General features: G+C 40.4%; 1 protein-coding gene across 4 annotated transcripts in view; it reads right to left on the minus strand.

The window, feature by feature from the left end:
- The window catches only part of ube3c (ubiquitin protein ligase E3C), a 164,558-nt gene that overhangs the window by 76,796 nt on the left and 75,143 nt on the right, over positions 1-12,619 (minus strand). For all 4 annotated transcript variants that reach the window (XM_060825127.1, XM_060825126.1, XM_060825128.1 and 1 more), the window contains 2 exons: positions 8,248-8,352; positions 4,123-4,210 (listed from right to left, as the gene is read on the minus strand). In XM_060825127.1, coding sequence (XP_060681110.1) covers positions 4,123-4,210; positions 8,248-8,352 — 193 coding nt within the window. The remainder of the gene's footprint in view (positions 1-4,122; positions 4,211-8,247; positions 8,353-12,619) is intronic.

Consider the following 12,619-nt stretch of genomic DNA (forward strand, 5'->3'; position numbering starts at 1 on the left):
CAAACACTGGAAGTTTACTGTATTATCACGATCTACCATGATGTTAAGAAGTCAGTTGAGGGTGCAAGCGAGAAGGCTTTCTGCTGGCTAGTTTATTTTAGCAAAGCTGCATTATTATTTAAATGATTTATGCTGGAAATAAAGGAGAACAGTGATGTGTTTACCCCCTGCATTATGTTTTTATTATTTATTGTGTGTTTTTACACAATTATGTGGACCTCTTGATGAACTGGAATATTTGACCAAGTTGCACATTCATGGTCTCATAGGGGCAGGTTAATAAAAAGTTGGCTGGATTTTAATTGGATAAAGACTGCAGAAAGCTGCAGCAGAGAGATTGGAACTTCTTTTGCATAAATCACAAAAAGCTAACAACTAAGTTCAGCATGTAATCGGGAAAGCAAGTGGAATATTGACCTTTATTTCAAAGGTGAAAATGTGCTGCTGGAAAAGCGCAGCAGGTCAGACAGCATCCAAGGAACAGGAGATTCAACGTTATGGGCATAGGCCCTTCTTCAGGAATGGGCTGCCAGAGGGCATAAGCCCTTCTTCAGGAATGGGCTGTCCCTCATTCCTGAAGGGCTTATGCCCGAAACGTTGAATCTCCTGTTCCTTGGATGCTGCCTGACCTGCTGCGCTTTTCTAGCAACACATTTTCAGCTCTGATCTCCAGCATCTGAAGACCTCACTTTCTCCTTTATTTCAAAGGGAATGAGATATAAAAATAGGGATATTTTGTTAAAACGATACATGGCATTAGTTAGGTCGCACCTGGAACTCTGAGCAGTTTTGGGGCACTTAGAGAAGACATACAGGCAGTGGAGGCAGTCCAGACAAGATTCTGTGGGAGATTAAACTGCACAACTTTAACACTTCATAGATTGAAAGCAGCAGCAATAACTGTATCTGGAAGAAACTGTTAAGGGGCAAGGACAAAGTTAAAAGAGACCTAAGGGACAAACATTTCCACAGAGAGGGTGGTGCATGATTGGAGTGGGCTGCCAGAGGAAGTCGTGGAGGCTAGTACAATTGCCTTGTTTAAAAGGCATCTGGATGGGTCTACAAATAGGAAGGGCAAGGAGGGATATGGGCCAGGTGCTGGCAGGTGGAACAAGATTGGGTTGGGTATGTGGTCGGTATGGACAAGTTTGACTGAAGGGTCTGCTTCTGTGCTATACATCTCTATGACTCTTACTGTTGGTTCCATATACCTCTATTTTGGATGAATAATCAAGAAAGAGTCATATAGTATAGAAACAGACCCTTCAGTCCAAACTGTCCATGCCAACTAGATATCCTAAATATCTCTAGTCCCATCTGCCAGCATTTGACTCATATCCCTCAAAACCCTTCAGACTTACTGGAAGGTCACTGTTGGTTTATTTTTCTTGGATTAAAATCTGATTTCCAGAGATGCTTGTAACTTCACAGCCAGTCAGCTGTGAAGATTCACTGCTTTTTTTAAAACTCTGGAGCGGTTCTTGAAACAATCTTCCACAGGGCCTACTGCTCTCTTTCTCCCATTTCCATGTATTGTTGTTTTGATCTTTCTTTCAAAGTTTCAAACAAAGCAAAACTTATAAAACAGTAATTATTGTTCTAGACATAAAGGAAATCAGCTCCAGCATTAGAAAAAAAAACTAAAAAAGGAGCAGCTCTGACAACCACGATTTTCTCCTACCTACCATTTTAGATTGACATCCCAATCTGACCTAGTCCCATTTGCCAGCATTTGGGTCACATCCCTCTCAATCCTTGCTATTCAGATATCCATCCAAGTGCCTTCTGATTATTGTAATTGTACTACTTCCTCCACTTCCTCTGGCAGTTCATTCTATACAAGCTCACACCCTCCGCGTGAACAAGTTGTCCCTAAGGTCTCTTAAATCTTTTCCTTCTCACCTTAAACCTACTAGTTTTGGACACTCCTACACTGGGAAAAAGACCTTGACTATTTATCAGATCCATGCACCTCATGATTTTTTTTTCCATAAACCTCCTTCAAGGTCACCCTTCAGTCTCCGACGCTCAAGGAAAAAATGCCCCGGCCTACTATGCCTCTACCTGTAGCTCAAACCATCCAGCCCTGGCAACATCCTTGTAAATTGTATTTGCACCCTCTCATGTATAACTACATCTTTCCTATAGAAAGGAGACCAGAACTGAAGGCAGTATTCAAGTGGTCTCACTAATGTCCTGTACAGCCATTACCTGCATTAATCATGAATCTTCTTACCCTGGTTTGTCTTACTAAAATGCAATATTTCACATTTATCTAAATTAAACTCTCATCTGCCATTCTTTGGTCCATTAGTCCATTTGATCAAGGCCCAATTGCATATCTGAGATAATCTTCTTTGCTACACTTCTTTTCTCCACTACACCACCTATTTTAGCGTCATCTGCAAACTTATTCACCGAACCCCCCTATATTCACATCCAAATCATTTATATGAATGACAAAAAGCAGTGGATCCAGCATTGACCCTTGTGGCACACGACTGGTCACAGGCCTCCAGTCTGAAAAGCAACCTTCCACCATTACCCTCTGTCTTCTGGGTACAAGCTAATTTTGTATCCAGTTGGCTAGCTCCCCCTGGATCCTTTGAGATCTAACCTTACTAACCAGTCTACAACTTGTCAAACACTTTGCTGAAGCTCACATTGACATTTACCACTCTGCCCTCATCAATTTTTTGGTTACTTCCTCATAAAATTCAACCAAGTTTGCGACATGATTTCCCCCACACAACGCCATGCTGACTGTCCCTCATCAGTCCTCGTCTTTCCAAACGCTTCTAAAGTCCTGTCCCTCAAAATCTCTTCCAACAACTCATCCACTACTGACAGAAGGTTCACTGGTCTATAGTTCCTTGGCTTTTCCTTACAATCTTTACATCATGGCACCACATTAGCCAACCTCCTGTCATCTGGCACCTCATCTGTGATAAAGCAAGGGGCCCAGCAATCTGTTCCCACAAAGTTATGGGAAACTTCTGATCAGGTTCTGGGGAGTTGACCACCTTCATGCATTTTAAGACCGCCACACCACTTCTTCTGTAATATGAACTCTTTTCATGACATCAATATTTATTTTACCAAGTTCCCTGGCTTCCAAGTCCTTCTCTATAGTAAATACTGATGCAAAATATTTGTTCAGTTTCGGTCCAATCTCCTGTGCTTCCACACACGGCTACATTGATCTTTAAGGTGGCCAATTCTCTCCCTAGTTACTCTTTTACTCCATGTATTTACAAATTCACTTTGGATTCTACTCAACTCTATTTGCTAAAGCTATGCCCCTTTTTTGCCCTCCTGATTTTCACGTGTACTCTTGCCCTTCTACTTCTGAGGATTCACTCAATCCCAGCCGTCCGCACCTGATAGATGCCTCCTTTCTCTCTACCAGAGCCTCAATTTCTCTAGTCATCCAGCATTCCTGACATCTACCAGCCTTGTCCTTCACACTAACAGAAACATAGGGTCTCTGCAGTGTTGCTACCTCATTCTTAAAAGCCTCTCACTTTTCAAACATCTCCACCTGCAAATGGCCTCCCCAATCAACTTTTGAAAGTTCCAGTCTAATACCATCATAATTGACCTCACTCCAATTTAGAACTTTAACTTTCTGATCAGTACCATCCTTTCCCACAGCCATTTTAAAACTAATGGAATTATGATCACTTCGAGTCATAGAGGTGTACAGCATGGAAACAGACCCTCCGGTCCAACTTGTCCATGCTGACCAGATATCAGAGTGCTCCCCTTTTGACACCTTGGTCACTTGCCTTGGCTTATTTCCCAACAGATTTTTGTTTTCACTGATGTTCCAATATCATGTAAGCAATCTGCCTGAAAGCCTAGATTTTTAGTCTTCCCCCAGTTATTTCAGTGATTTTGAGGATCAAGTAATATCAAAGATATTGTACAGAAAATATAGTGTGGTTTCTACAATGTTTAAATGTTTTTTTAATACTGTATTCACTCTACCATTTCCTTGTGAAAAAACAATGACAGCATTTGCTGTAGACTAACATTGACTAAACAGTGAATTTTGCAATAAACTTCGTTTAAAGAGATACTGACAATATAAATTATCGTAAGTAAAAGGAAGGCAATTACCATCTAATGTAGATTGCAACGGCCCTATCCTTCCCATTCGGCGCATCCTCCAGACATGCCTAGCTGAGGGCACATAGAGCTGTGTGACCTGGTAATAAGAGATGCTGACAATAAGTAACCATTAGTCTTCCAACTTCAGTAGATTTTGAAACAATAACTTCATATTTTAATGTCTTCTAGAATCACAAGAAACGAGGTGGTCTATAAAGAACAAAACGGCACTTCAAATAATCAATTCAGTATTGACAACTGAAGTGACTGCAAAATGAAAGCAATTAAGATAAGTAGTGCTTAATTTGAGTGCATTTTAAGATTTTCCCAGGTTGCTTAACTTCCACCTATATTAGACAGCACAATCTCACAAAGTATCATTCTTTTTGGTCAGCTGAACATCTAACAAGTATGGAAACAACGCAGCAGGGCCTAACAGGATGAATCCTGATCCTGAGAAAATGGTCAAGGCTCATGAAACTGTATTTTAGGTAAGAATATGTGGACGTGCAGAAGAATAACAAAGTGGATTAAACTTTGGTACTCATTCTAAAAAGCAAGACAAGAACTAATTACGGCAATTACAGTCCAGTTCGTTTAGTTCCAGCTTGCATTAATTAGGGAAAAAAACAAAAATGCCAAATTTCAAATGATCACAATTAATATTACAAAAAAGGATGCCAGTGGATTGGCAAATCAATTCTGAGGTGTTGACACAGAGACAGTAACAGGAAACAACAGGCTCCCCATACAATCTGATACTTCTCCCTCTTCCACCCTTAAATGGTTGAATGACATTGACTGTTTACCAGCCCTTAGGAAATAGTTCAAAGCCCATAGAATTTATTGTGGTTCTGTTGGCCAAGCTGGGAATTTGTGTTGCAGACGTTTCGTCCCCTGTCTAGGTGACATCCTCAGTGCTTGGGAGCCTCCTGTAAAGCGCTTCTGTGTTCTTTCCTCCGGCATTTGTAGTGGTTTGAATCTGCCGCTTCCGGTTGCCAGTTCCAGCTGTCCGCTGCAGTGGTCAGTATATTGGGTCCAGGTTGATGTGCTTATTGATTGAATCTGTGGATGAGTGCCATGCCTCTAGGAATTCCCTGGCTGTTCTCTGTTTGGCTTGTCCTATAATAGTAGCGTTGTCCCAGTCAAATTCATGTTGCTTGTCAACTGCGTGTGTGGCTAAGGATAGCTGGTCGTGTCGTTTCGTGGCTAGTTGGTGTTCATGGATGCGGATTGTTAGCTGTCTTCCTGTTTGTCCTATGTAGTATTTTGTGCAGTCCTTGCATGGGATTTTGTACACTACATTGGTTTTGCTCATACTGAGTATTGGGTCCTTCGCTTTGGTGAGTTGTTGTCTGAGAGTGGCTGTTGTTTTGTGTGCTGTTAGGAGTCCTAGTGGTCGCAGTAGTCTGGCTGTCAGTTTGGAAATGCTCCTGATGTATGGTAATGTGGCTAGTCCTTTGGGTTGCGGCATGTCCTCGTTCAGTTGTCAAATGCCGGAGGAAAGATCACAGAAGCGCTTCACAGGAGGCTCCCAAGTACTGAGGATATCATCTAGACAGGGGACAAAACGTCTGCAACACAAATTCCCAGCTTGGCCAACAGAACCACAACAACGAGCACTCGAGCTACAAATCTTCTCCCATACTGTGAATACCCATAGAATTTTGAAAGGTAACCTCTCATGCATCCACTATCGAGCTATACCCTTCAAAGATCTGGAATGATGTTCAATTGTTCCTGGGGATTAAGTTAGTTTTTTAATTATGACCTTTTGGTTAGTTTTTTTATCCCCCCCAATTCCTCAGTTTCATAAGTCCCTTCTCTATCTGGTATTTCTAGGACATTTTCTGCATCATCTTCCATGTAGACAAGTTAGTGTTCTCCACTATAAATTCTCCTTTGCCCATCTATAATGGGTTCACAATTGACCTAGCTTATCTTTTCCTTTTCACTAATCTAAGGAAGCTTTTAACATCCACTTTTATATTCCTCAGTACTTTGTATACATACTTGCTTTTCCTTTCTGAATCCATTTCTTGTTCCTTCTTCGCAGGGTTCTAACTTGGTCCCAATGATCATACATACCACTTTTTCTGGCATCTTCATAAACCATTTTAGTCAAAAATAAAAAGGAAGCATAACTAAGGTTTAGGAACTTGAAACTAAACAAGGTCCTTGAGGAATATAAAAGGAAGCAGGAAAAAATTTAAACAAGGAATTTGGAGGGTTAAAAGGGGCCATGAAACATCTTTGGCAAGTAGGAATAATGAGACTCCCAACCCTTTTTGTATGGAGATTAGGAACAAAAGGATAACTAGAGAAAGGGTATGCCCATTTAAGGACAAAGGAGGGAATTTATGCATGGAACCAGAGGAAGTGGCTGAATACTATGCATCAGTATCCCCAAGGAGGTGGTCATGGATGATTCTAGAATTAGGAGAGGGTATAATGATATTCTCAGGGATGTTGATATTCTTGATATTGAGGTGGTGGTGGTATTTGGTCCTTAAAAAAACATGAAGACAGGCAGATCCCATAAGGCCCTGGGGATTTATCTTAGAATACTGAAGTAGGCAGAGGAGACGACAGCTGGGGCCTTGGAGACCTTTGCATCCTCTTTAACCACAGATGGCGAGTCACATTGTAGATGTACTAAACTTGAGTTAGGCCACACTTGGGATATAGTAAAAACAACAAATGCTGGAGATCACAGAAGGTCAGAGAGGAAGCTAATGTTTCAAGTCCAGATGACTCTTCATTACAGCTGAAATGAAGTGTGAAAGGGGCAGCATTTATGCTATAGGTTGGGGAGGGGAATGTAGAGTGCTGGGACAAAAAAGATGTTGATAGTTCAAATTAAGTGATCAGAATGAGAAATTGGCAGAACACCGGTGTGTCTAACTGCCAGACTTGAAAGAACAGACAGTCCCACTGGGCTGGGGAGAAGTGGAGGAAGAACGTGGTGACAGAGAATGTAAGTAAAGGGATGTGACCAAAACTGCACACATTACGAAGGATGTGGAGGCTTGAGAGGACGCAAAAGAGATTTACGATGATGCTGCCTGGATTGGATTGTTTTAGTCATAAGGAAACTTGAATTCTTTTCATTAATGTGTTGCAGGCTGAAGGGTAACCTGATAGAAATATATAAAATTATGACAGGCATGTATGGAGTGGACAGTCAGAGTCTTTTTCCCCCCAAGGTGGGAATGTCAAAAACTAAGGGGCCTAAGTTAAAGTTGAGAGGGGCAGTTTAAAGGAGAGCTGCAAGGCAAGTTTTCTTCTTCTTTACGGAGGATGGTAGAGTCCTGGACCTTGCTGCAAAGCAGGTGGTAGAAGCAAAAGTGATAGCCACGTCTAAGCAGCATTTAGACAGACACATGAACAGGTAGGGAAGAGGGGGATATGGACCATGAGCAAGCAGATGGGATTAGTTTAGAAGAACATCCTGGTAGGCACAGACATGATGGGCTGAAGGGCCTGCTGGAAATTTTTTTCCATTTAATGCAATATCTAACTTATTTTGTTAAGCACAGTTGATTGATCTTTTCCTCCACAGGTTTGCGTATTAGAGGAATTTAGAAAGTTAGGGGATGACTGATAGAGGTTTACAAGATATTAAGAATAGGCGAGGTGTATAGAGAAAATTATATCTGCTGGTTGCAGAAATGAAGACCCCAGGGCAGTAAAAATTAGAACCGAACTTCGAACAAGTGAAATTAAGACTGGCGACAGAAGTTTGAAACTCTCTTCCACAAACTCCACCCGAATGTGCAATTAAGACCACTCAACCCGCTAAAGCATTGATTTGCAAGGTTGTCTGGAGTAGAGTGGGAAGAATGAAGCTCTCAGGAACAGAAATAGTGAAGTACACTGAGCAAACAACAAAAGCATTCTGCAGCAAAAGCAAAAAGAGCTGCAGAAACTCAGCAGGTCGGGCATCATTGTGGAGCTTTTGATGTTTTACTTCTCTTACAAGTTCAAGCATCAGGCTTATCACCTCATACTAACTTTGCCATGATCCTTTTTAAAACTTTTAAGTACAAGGCAGAGATGACTAACAATAGATCCCTGAGATTGCATTCCAGAAAGTCACTTCATCTCCTGCACATCAGCATGTTAAATACATACCTTATCTGCTCGGATATTAACTTGATCAGAAAGCCAGTGATCAGGAGGACAGAATTGCCTTCTTGTGTCCCTTGACTTTAGCATTTTCACTAAATTAGAGATCACCTATGTGTAAAGAACATAAACAAGCAACTTATATGATACCACTGTTATATACTGTCTTGTATAAAGTTACTTCACTTATCTACTTAGCATTATTCAAGGTACATAGAATTTTTCCATTATGAAGGACTCAAATCTGATCACAATTGAGATAAGAGAGCATGACAACAGCAGTTTAGGAATGCTACTTACTCCATTGTATACAAAGTCACGTCATGCTATTGTTTCAGAACAAATGTGCTTTTCTCTCAATATTACCAAATACTTGCAGCAACTTCTCAGCCAGAGGCCTGGTCTAGAGTCTCACCTGCTCCAGAGGTGTGTAATAACAGGTCTGAACAAGTTAATTAGAAAATATCTAAGATGAGCAGTTGCAACCAGCCCTTAAAAAAAGATCATAACCAAAGCCAATCCCAATCTCTAAATGTTCAAAATGATCCTTTCCAGCAGCTCAAACCTGATTTGCACATCTCAAGTAATATTGCAGACAACTGCAGCACACCCTGTGGCTTAAGTATGCTAATTTTGTACAAACTAGAAATCAAAACCTAGCACGTTCAAATGGGTGCACTGTCTAGTATCAAACCAAAAAGTGATATTTTTTTTAAAAATACCTGCACGCAAGTGTCTATCCCACATCAAATATAAACTCCGCACCATATTAAATATTTGCAGTCACATCACATTTATAGAATATAAACTGTTCCACCATGTTGCAAATGAAAAGTAGAGGTCCATTAACCAGAATTTTATTCTCAATGCGTAATTTAACACGAAATTCCATAAACAAGAGAAATCGCTAACAATCACTTGTTATAGAAAATGCAAATGAATAATTCTTTGGATGGCCACTATTACTGTTGATAACATCTCAGGAACAAAGAACTTATTCCAGGGCACAAATGGATACAAAAACATGATTTCATTCAATGCAATATTAGCATTCATTTCAAGGTAATTAGAATGCAAGAACAGGTGTACTGCTGGGGCTGCATAATGCTCTAGTCAGACCATTTACGGAACATTGTGAGCAGTTTTAGGCCCCATATCAAATGAGGTACGTGCTGGTGTTGGGGCAGCCAGAGAAGGTTTACAAGAATTACTCCAGCAATGAAGGAGAGTTGATCTCATTGAAACTTACAGAATACAGAGAAACCTGGATAGTGTGGACATAGAGAAGTTGCTTCCACTAGCTGGAGAGACTAGAACGAGAGTGAACATAGTCACAGTGAAGGCATGAGCCTTCAGAACAGAGATGAGGAGCAATTTCTTCAGCCAGAGGGTAGTTAATCTGTGGAATGCATTGCCGCAGAACGCTGAGAAGAACAAATCACCAAGTGTCTTTAAGAGATAGGTAGGTTCTGGATCAAAAAGGAGACCAAGGTTATGGGAAAAGACAGGAAAAAAGGGATTGAGAAACATATCAATTATGATTGAATGTGTAGAGCAGACTTGATGGGACAAATGGCCTAATACTGCTCCTCTATTATATGGTCTAAACTAAACTAGAAAAATATGGAATAGCAACAAATTGTACTTGATCTTCAAGGCCTTTATGAGATTGACCATTTCCTTACATACAAAGCAAGGGGGAGGTGCACACATACAGGAGAGGCACACAGAAAGGGGGTAGGAGAGACAGGGAGGGTGCGCACAGGGCAGAGCAAAGTGAGGGATGGGCGGGGAGCGACTGAGAGAGACAGACCGGGGTGGGGGGGAGAGAGAGAGAGAGAGAGAGAGAGAGAGAGAGAGAGAGAGAGAGGGAGAGAGAGAGAGAGAGAGAGAGAGAGAGGGATATCAGAGTGAAAGAGGAAGTCAGAGTGAGAGTAAAAAACAGAAATTGCTGCAGAAACTCTGCTTTCTTCCCACAGATGCTGCTAGACCCACAGACCTTCTCCAAAAATCTCATTAGATGCTGGAGATCTAAAACGCTGTTTTGATTTATTTCACAGTGTCTTTTTGTTTCACATAAAGCTTCAGCCTAATTCATGGAAAATTTTTGTACCACATTGCTTGCCTATGCACAATTAGCAGAAATGTGCTATTTACAAAAACGTAATTCAACCCTGTTTCTCAACTGAATGGCTATATAATATTACATTTCGCAGTACATTCACTTTTTCAAACTGGACTTCTTCATAGCACTGATATTCATAAAACATTATGTATCAAGTAATAGGCTACAATTTTCTGGTGAAACAAGTGCACAGCTTGATGAAGAGCAATTGGCTCATTGTGCCGAATGAGCTGCAGTAATTCAGATGGCATTCGTCAGCCAAAGTATGCGTCAATTGCCTACATAATCAACTAAAAATACATTTCAATGCTCGCCTTCTTTCTCAAAGGTCAGTCTGCTTGTATAAAGCAGGATTTGAAATTCAGTACCAACCTCATTCCTTATGATTGCCTCATAAGATTAACTCCCATACAGCAAGAAATAACTATTAAAAACTAAAGAATTACATTTAATCAATCTAAAGTGAACTTCTAAAATGCAAAACCAAACAGAATATAATTGCTAAAATAAAGCTGTTTCCAACTACAAAAATGGTTTGAGATCATGTTTGTTTAAACCCTATAACCAACAACAAAAAAGGCAACTCGCAACTAGTTTGGAAACTAGAGATGAATAGGATTCAAATTTGAGAACTTTTTTTAAAGAGCAAATCAATGGATTAATCTAGATCTTAGAACATGGAACATTACAGCGCAGTACAGGCCCTTCAGCCCTCGATGTTGCACCAACCTGTGAAATTAATCTGATGCTCATCTAACTACACCATTCGATTATTATCCATATGTATGTCCAGTGCCCATTTAAATGCCCTTAACGTCGGCAAATCTATTACGGTAGCAGGCAGGCCATTCCACGTCCCTATCACTCAGTGAAGAAACTACCTCTGATATCTGTCCTAAATCTATCACCCCTCAATTTAGAGATATGTCCCCTCATGGTAGCCTTCACCATTCAAGGAAAAAGGCTCTCACTGTCCACCCTATCTAACCGTCAGATTATCTTATGTATTGATTAAGTCCCCTCTCAACCTTCTTCTAACAAAAACAGCCTCAGTTCCCTCAGCCTGTCCTAATAAGGTCTTCCTTCCATACCAGGTAACATCCTCGTAAATCTCCTCTGAACCCTTTCCAAAGCTTCCACATCCTTCCTATAATGCGGTGACCAGAACTGCACACAATACTCCAGGTGCGGCCTTACCAGTGTCTTGCACAGCTGAAGCATGACCTCTGAAGCAGATCTTTGTGGCACACTGGTAACTGAGCTCCAGGATGAACATTTCCCATCATCCATCCCCCTTTGTCTTTCAACTAGCCAATTTCTGATCCAAGCCGCTAAATCACCTCCAATCCTGAAACTCCTTATTTTGTGCAATAACCTTCCATATGGAACCTTATCAAACACTTTAAAGGCAACTCAAGCAGCATACATATTAGGAAAGACTTATGGTCAGACTATTATTTGAAACGTAAGTGCTTTATCTTGAAGAAAGAAGTAATAAAACTAATATTCCACTTGATTCCGATTTTGATATTACCTTGCCAGTTAAATGGCAAAATTACCATATTGTCGCTCAATGCCTGACAATGTCAATTAGCAAGGAACTTGCATCTCTGCACATGCACAGTCCACATTTACAGCAAGTACCAGGATTATGTCCAAGTGATTTCCAAGCTGATTTAAATGCTAACTATAAAATTCAAAAGAACAGTCTGTTCCCAAGCAGTAAGCAGTATTAAGTTGGGAACTAGCTGTAAATCAAATTGAACTCAGACTTAATTACTTGAAATAAATTGACGAAAATTAGGCAAAAACAAGAAGTTATTTTGCCAATGATTCAACAGGCTCCCCAATTATAACTTTAAATTTACTAATATATTAACACTGTATTCATCTCAATCAAAACATCATCAGTTACTATCCCTGCCAGCACTAACAGCTTGCTTTAAGTGCAATACATTATAAAGAAAAAGCTGATTGGTTTGAATAGCAGCTATCCCTGACTTGTAGAATGAATAAGCATTCCTTAATTAGCCCATCAGGTTAAGTGCAGGCATTAATGGGTGCCTGCAAAACTCAAGCATGACATCTCTTTCCAAACACGGCCAAGCAGAATCTTCCATTAGCAATATTAATATAAGCTTAGTTGATCATTTTCATTCAATTAACTTCTTTCAATTAAATAGATAGCTTTGTTCTGATCAGAGAAAAGGAGGTGATAAAGGAATAACAGAGATAGTTGATGACTTGCACTGA

This window comes from Hemiscyllium ocellatum, chromosome 5, assembly GCF_020745735.1.
Source record: "Hemiscyllium ocellatum isolate sHemOce1 chromosome 5, sHemOce1.pat.X.cur, whole genome shotgun sequence".
NCBI lineage: Eukaryota > Metazoa > Chordata > Chondrichthyes > Orectolobiformes > Hemiscylliidae > Hemiscyllium > Hemiscyllium ocellatum.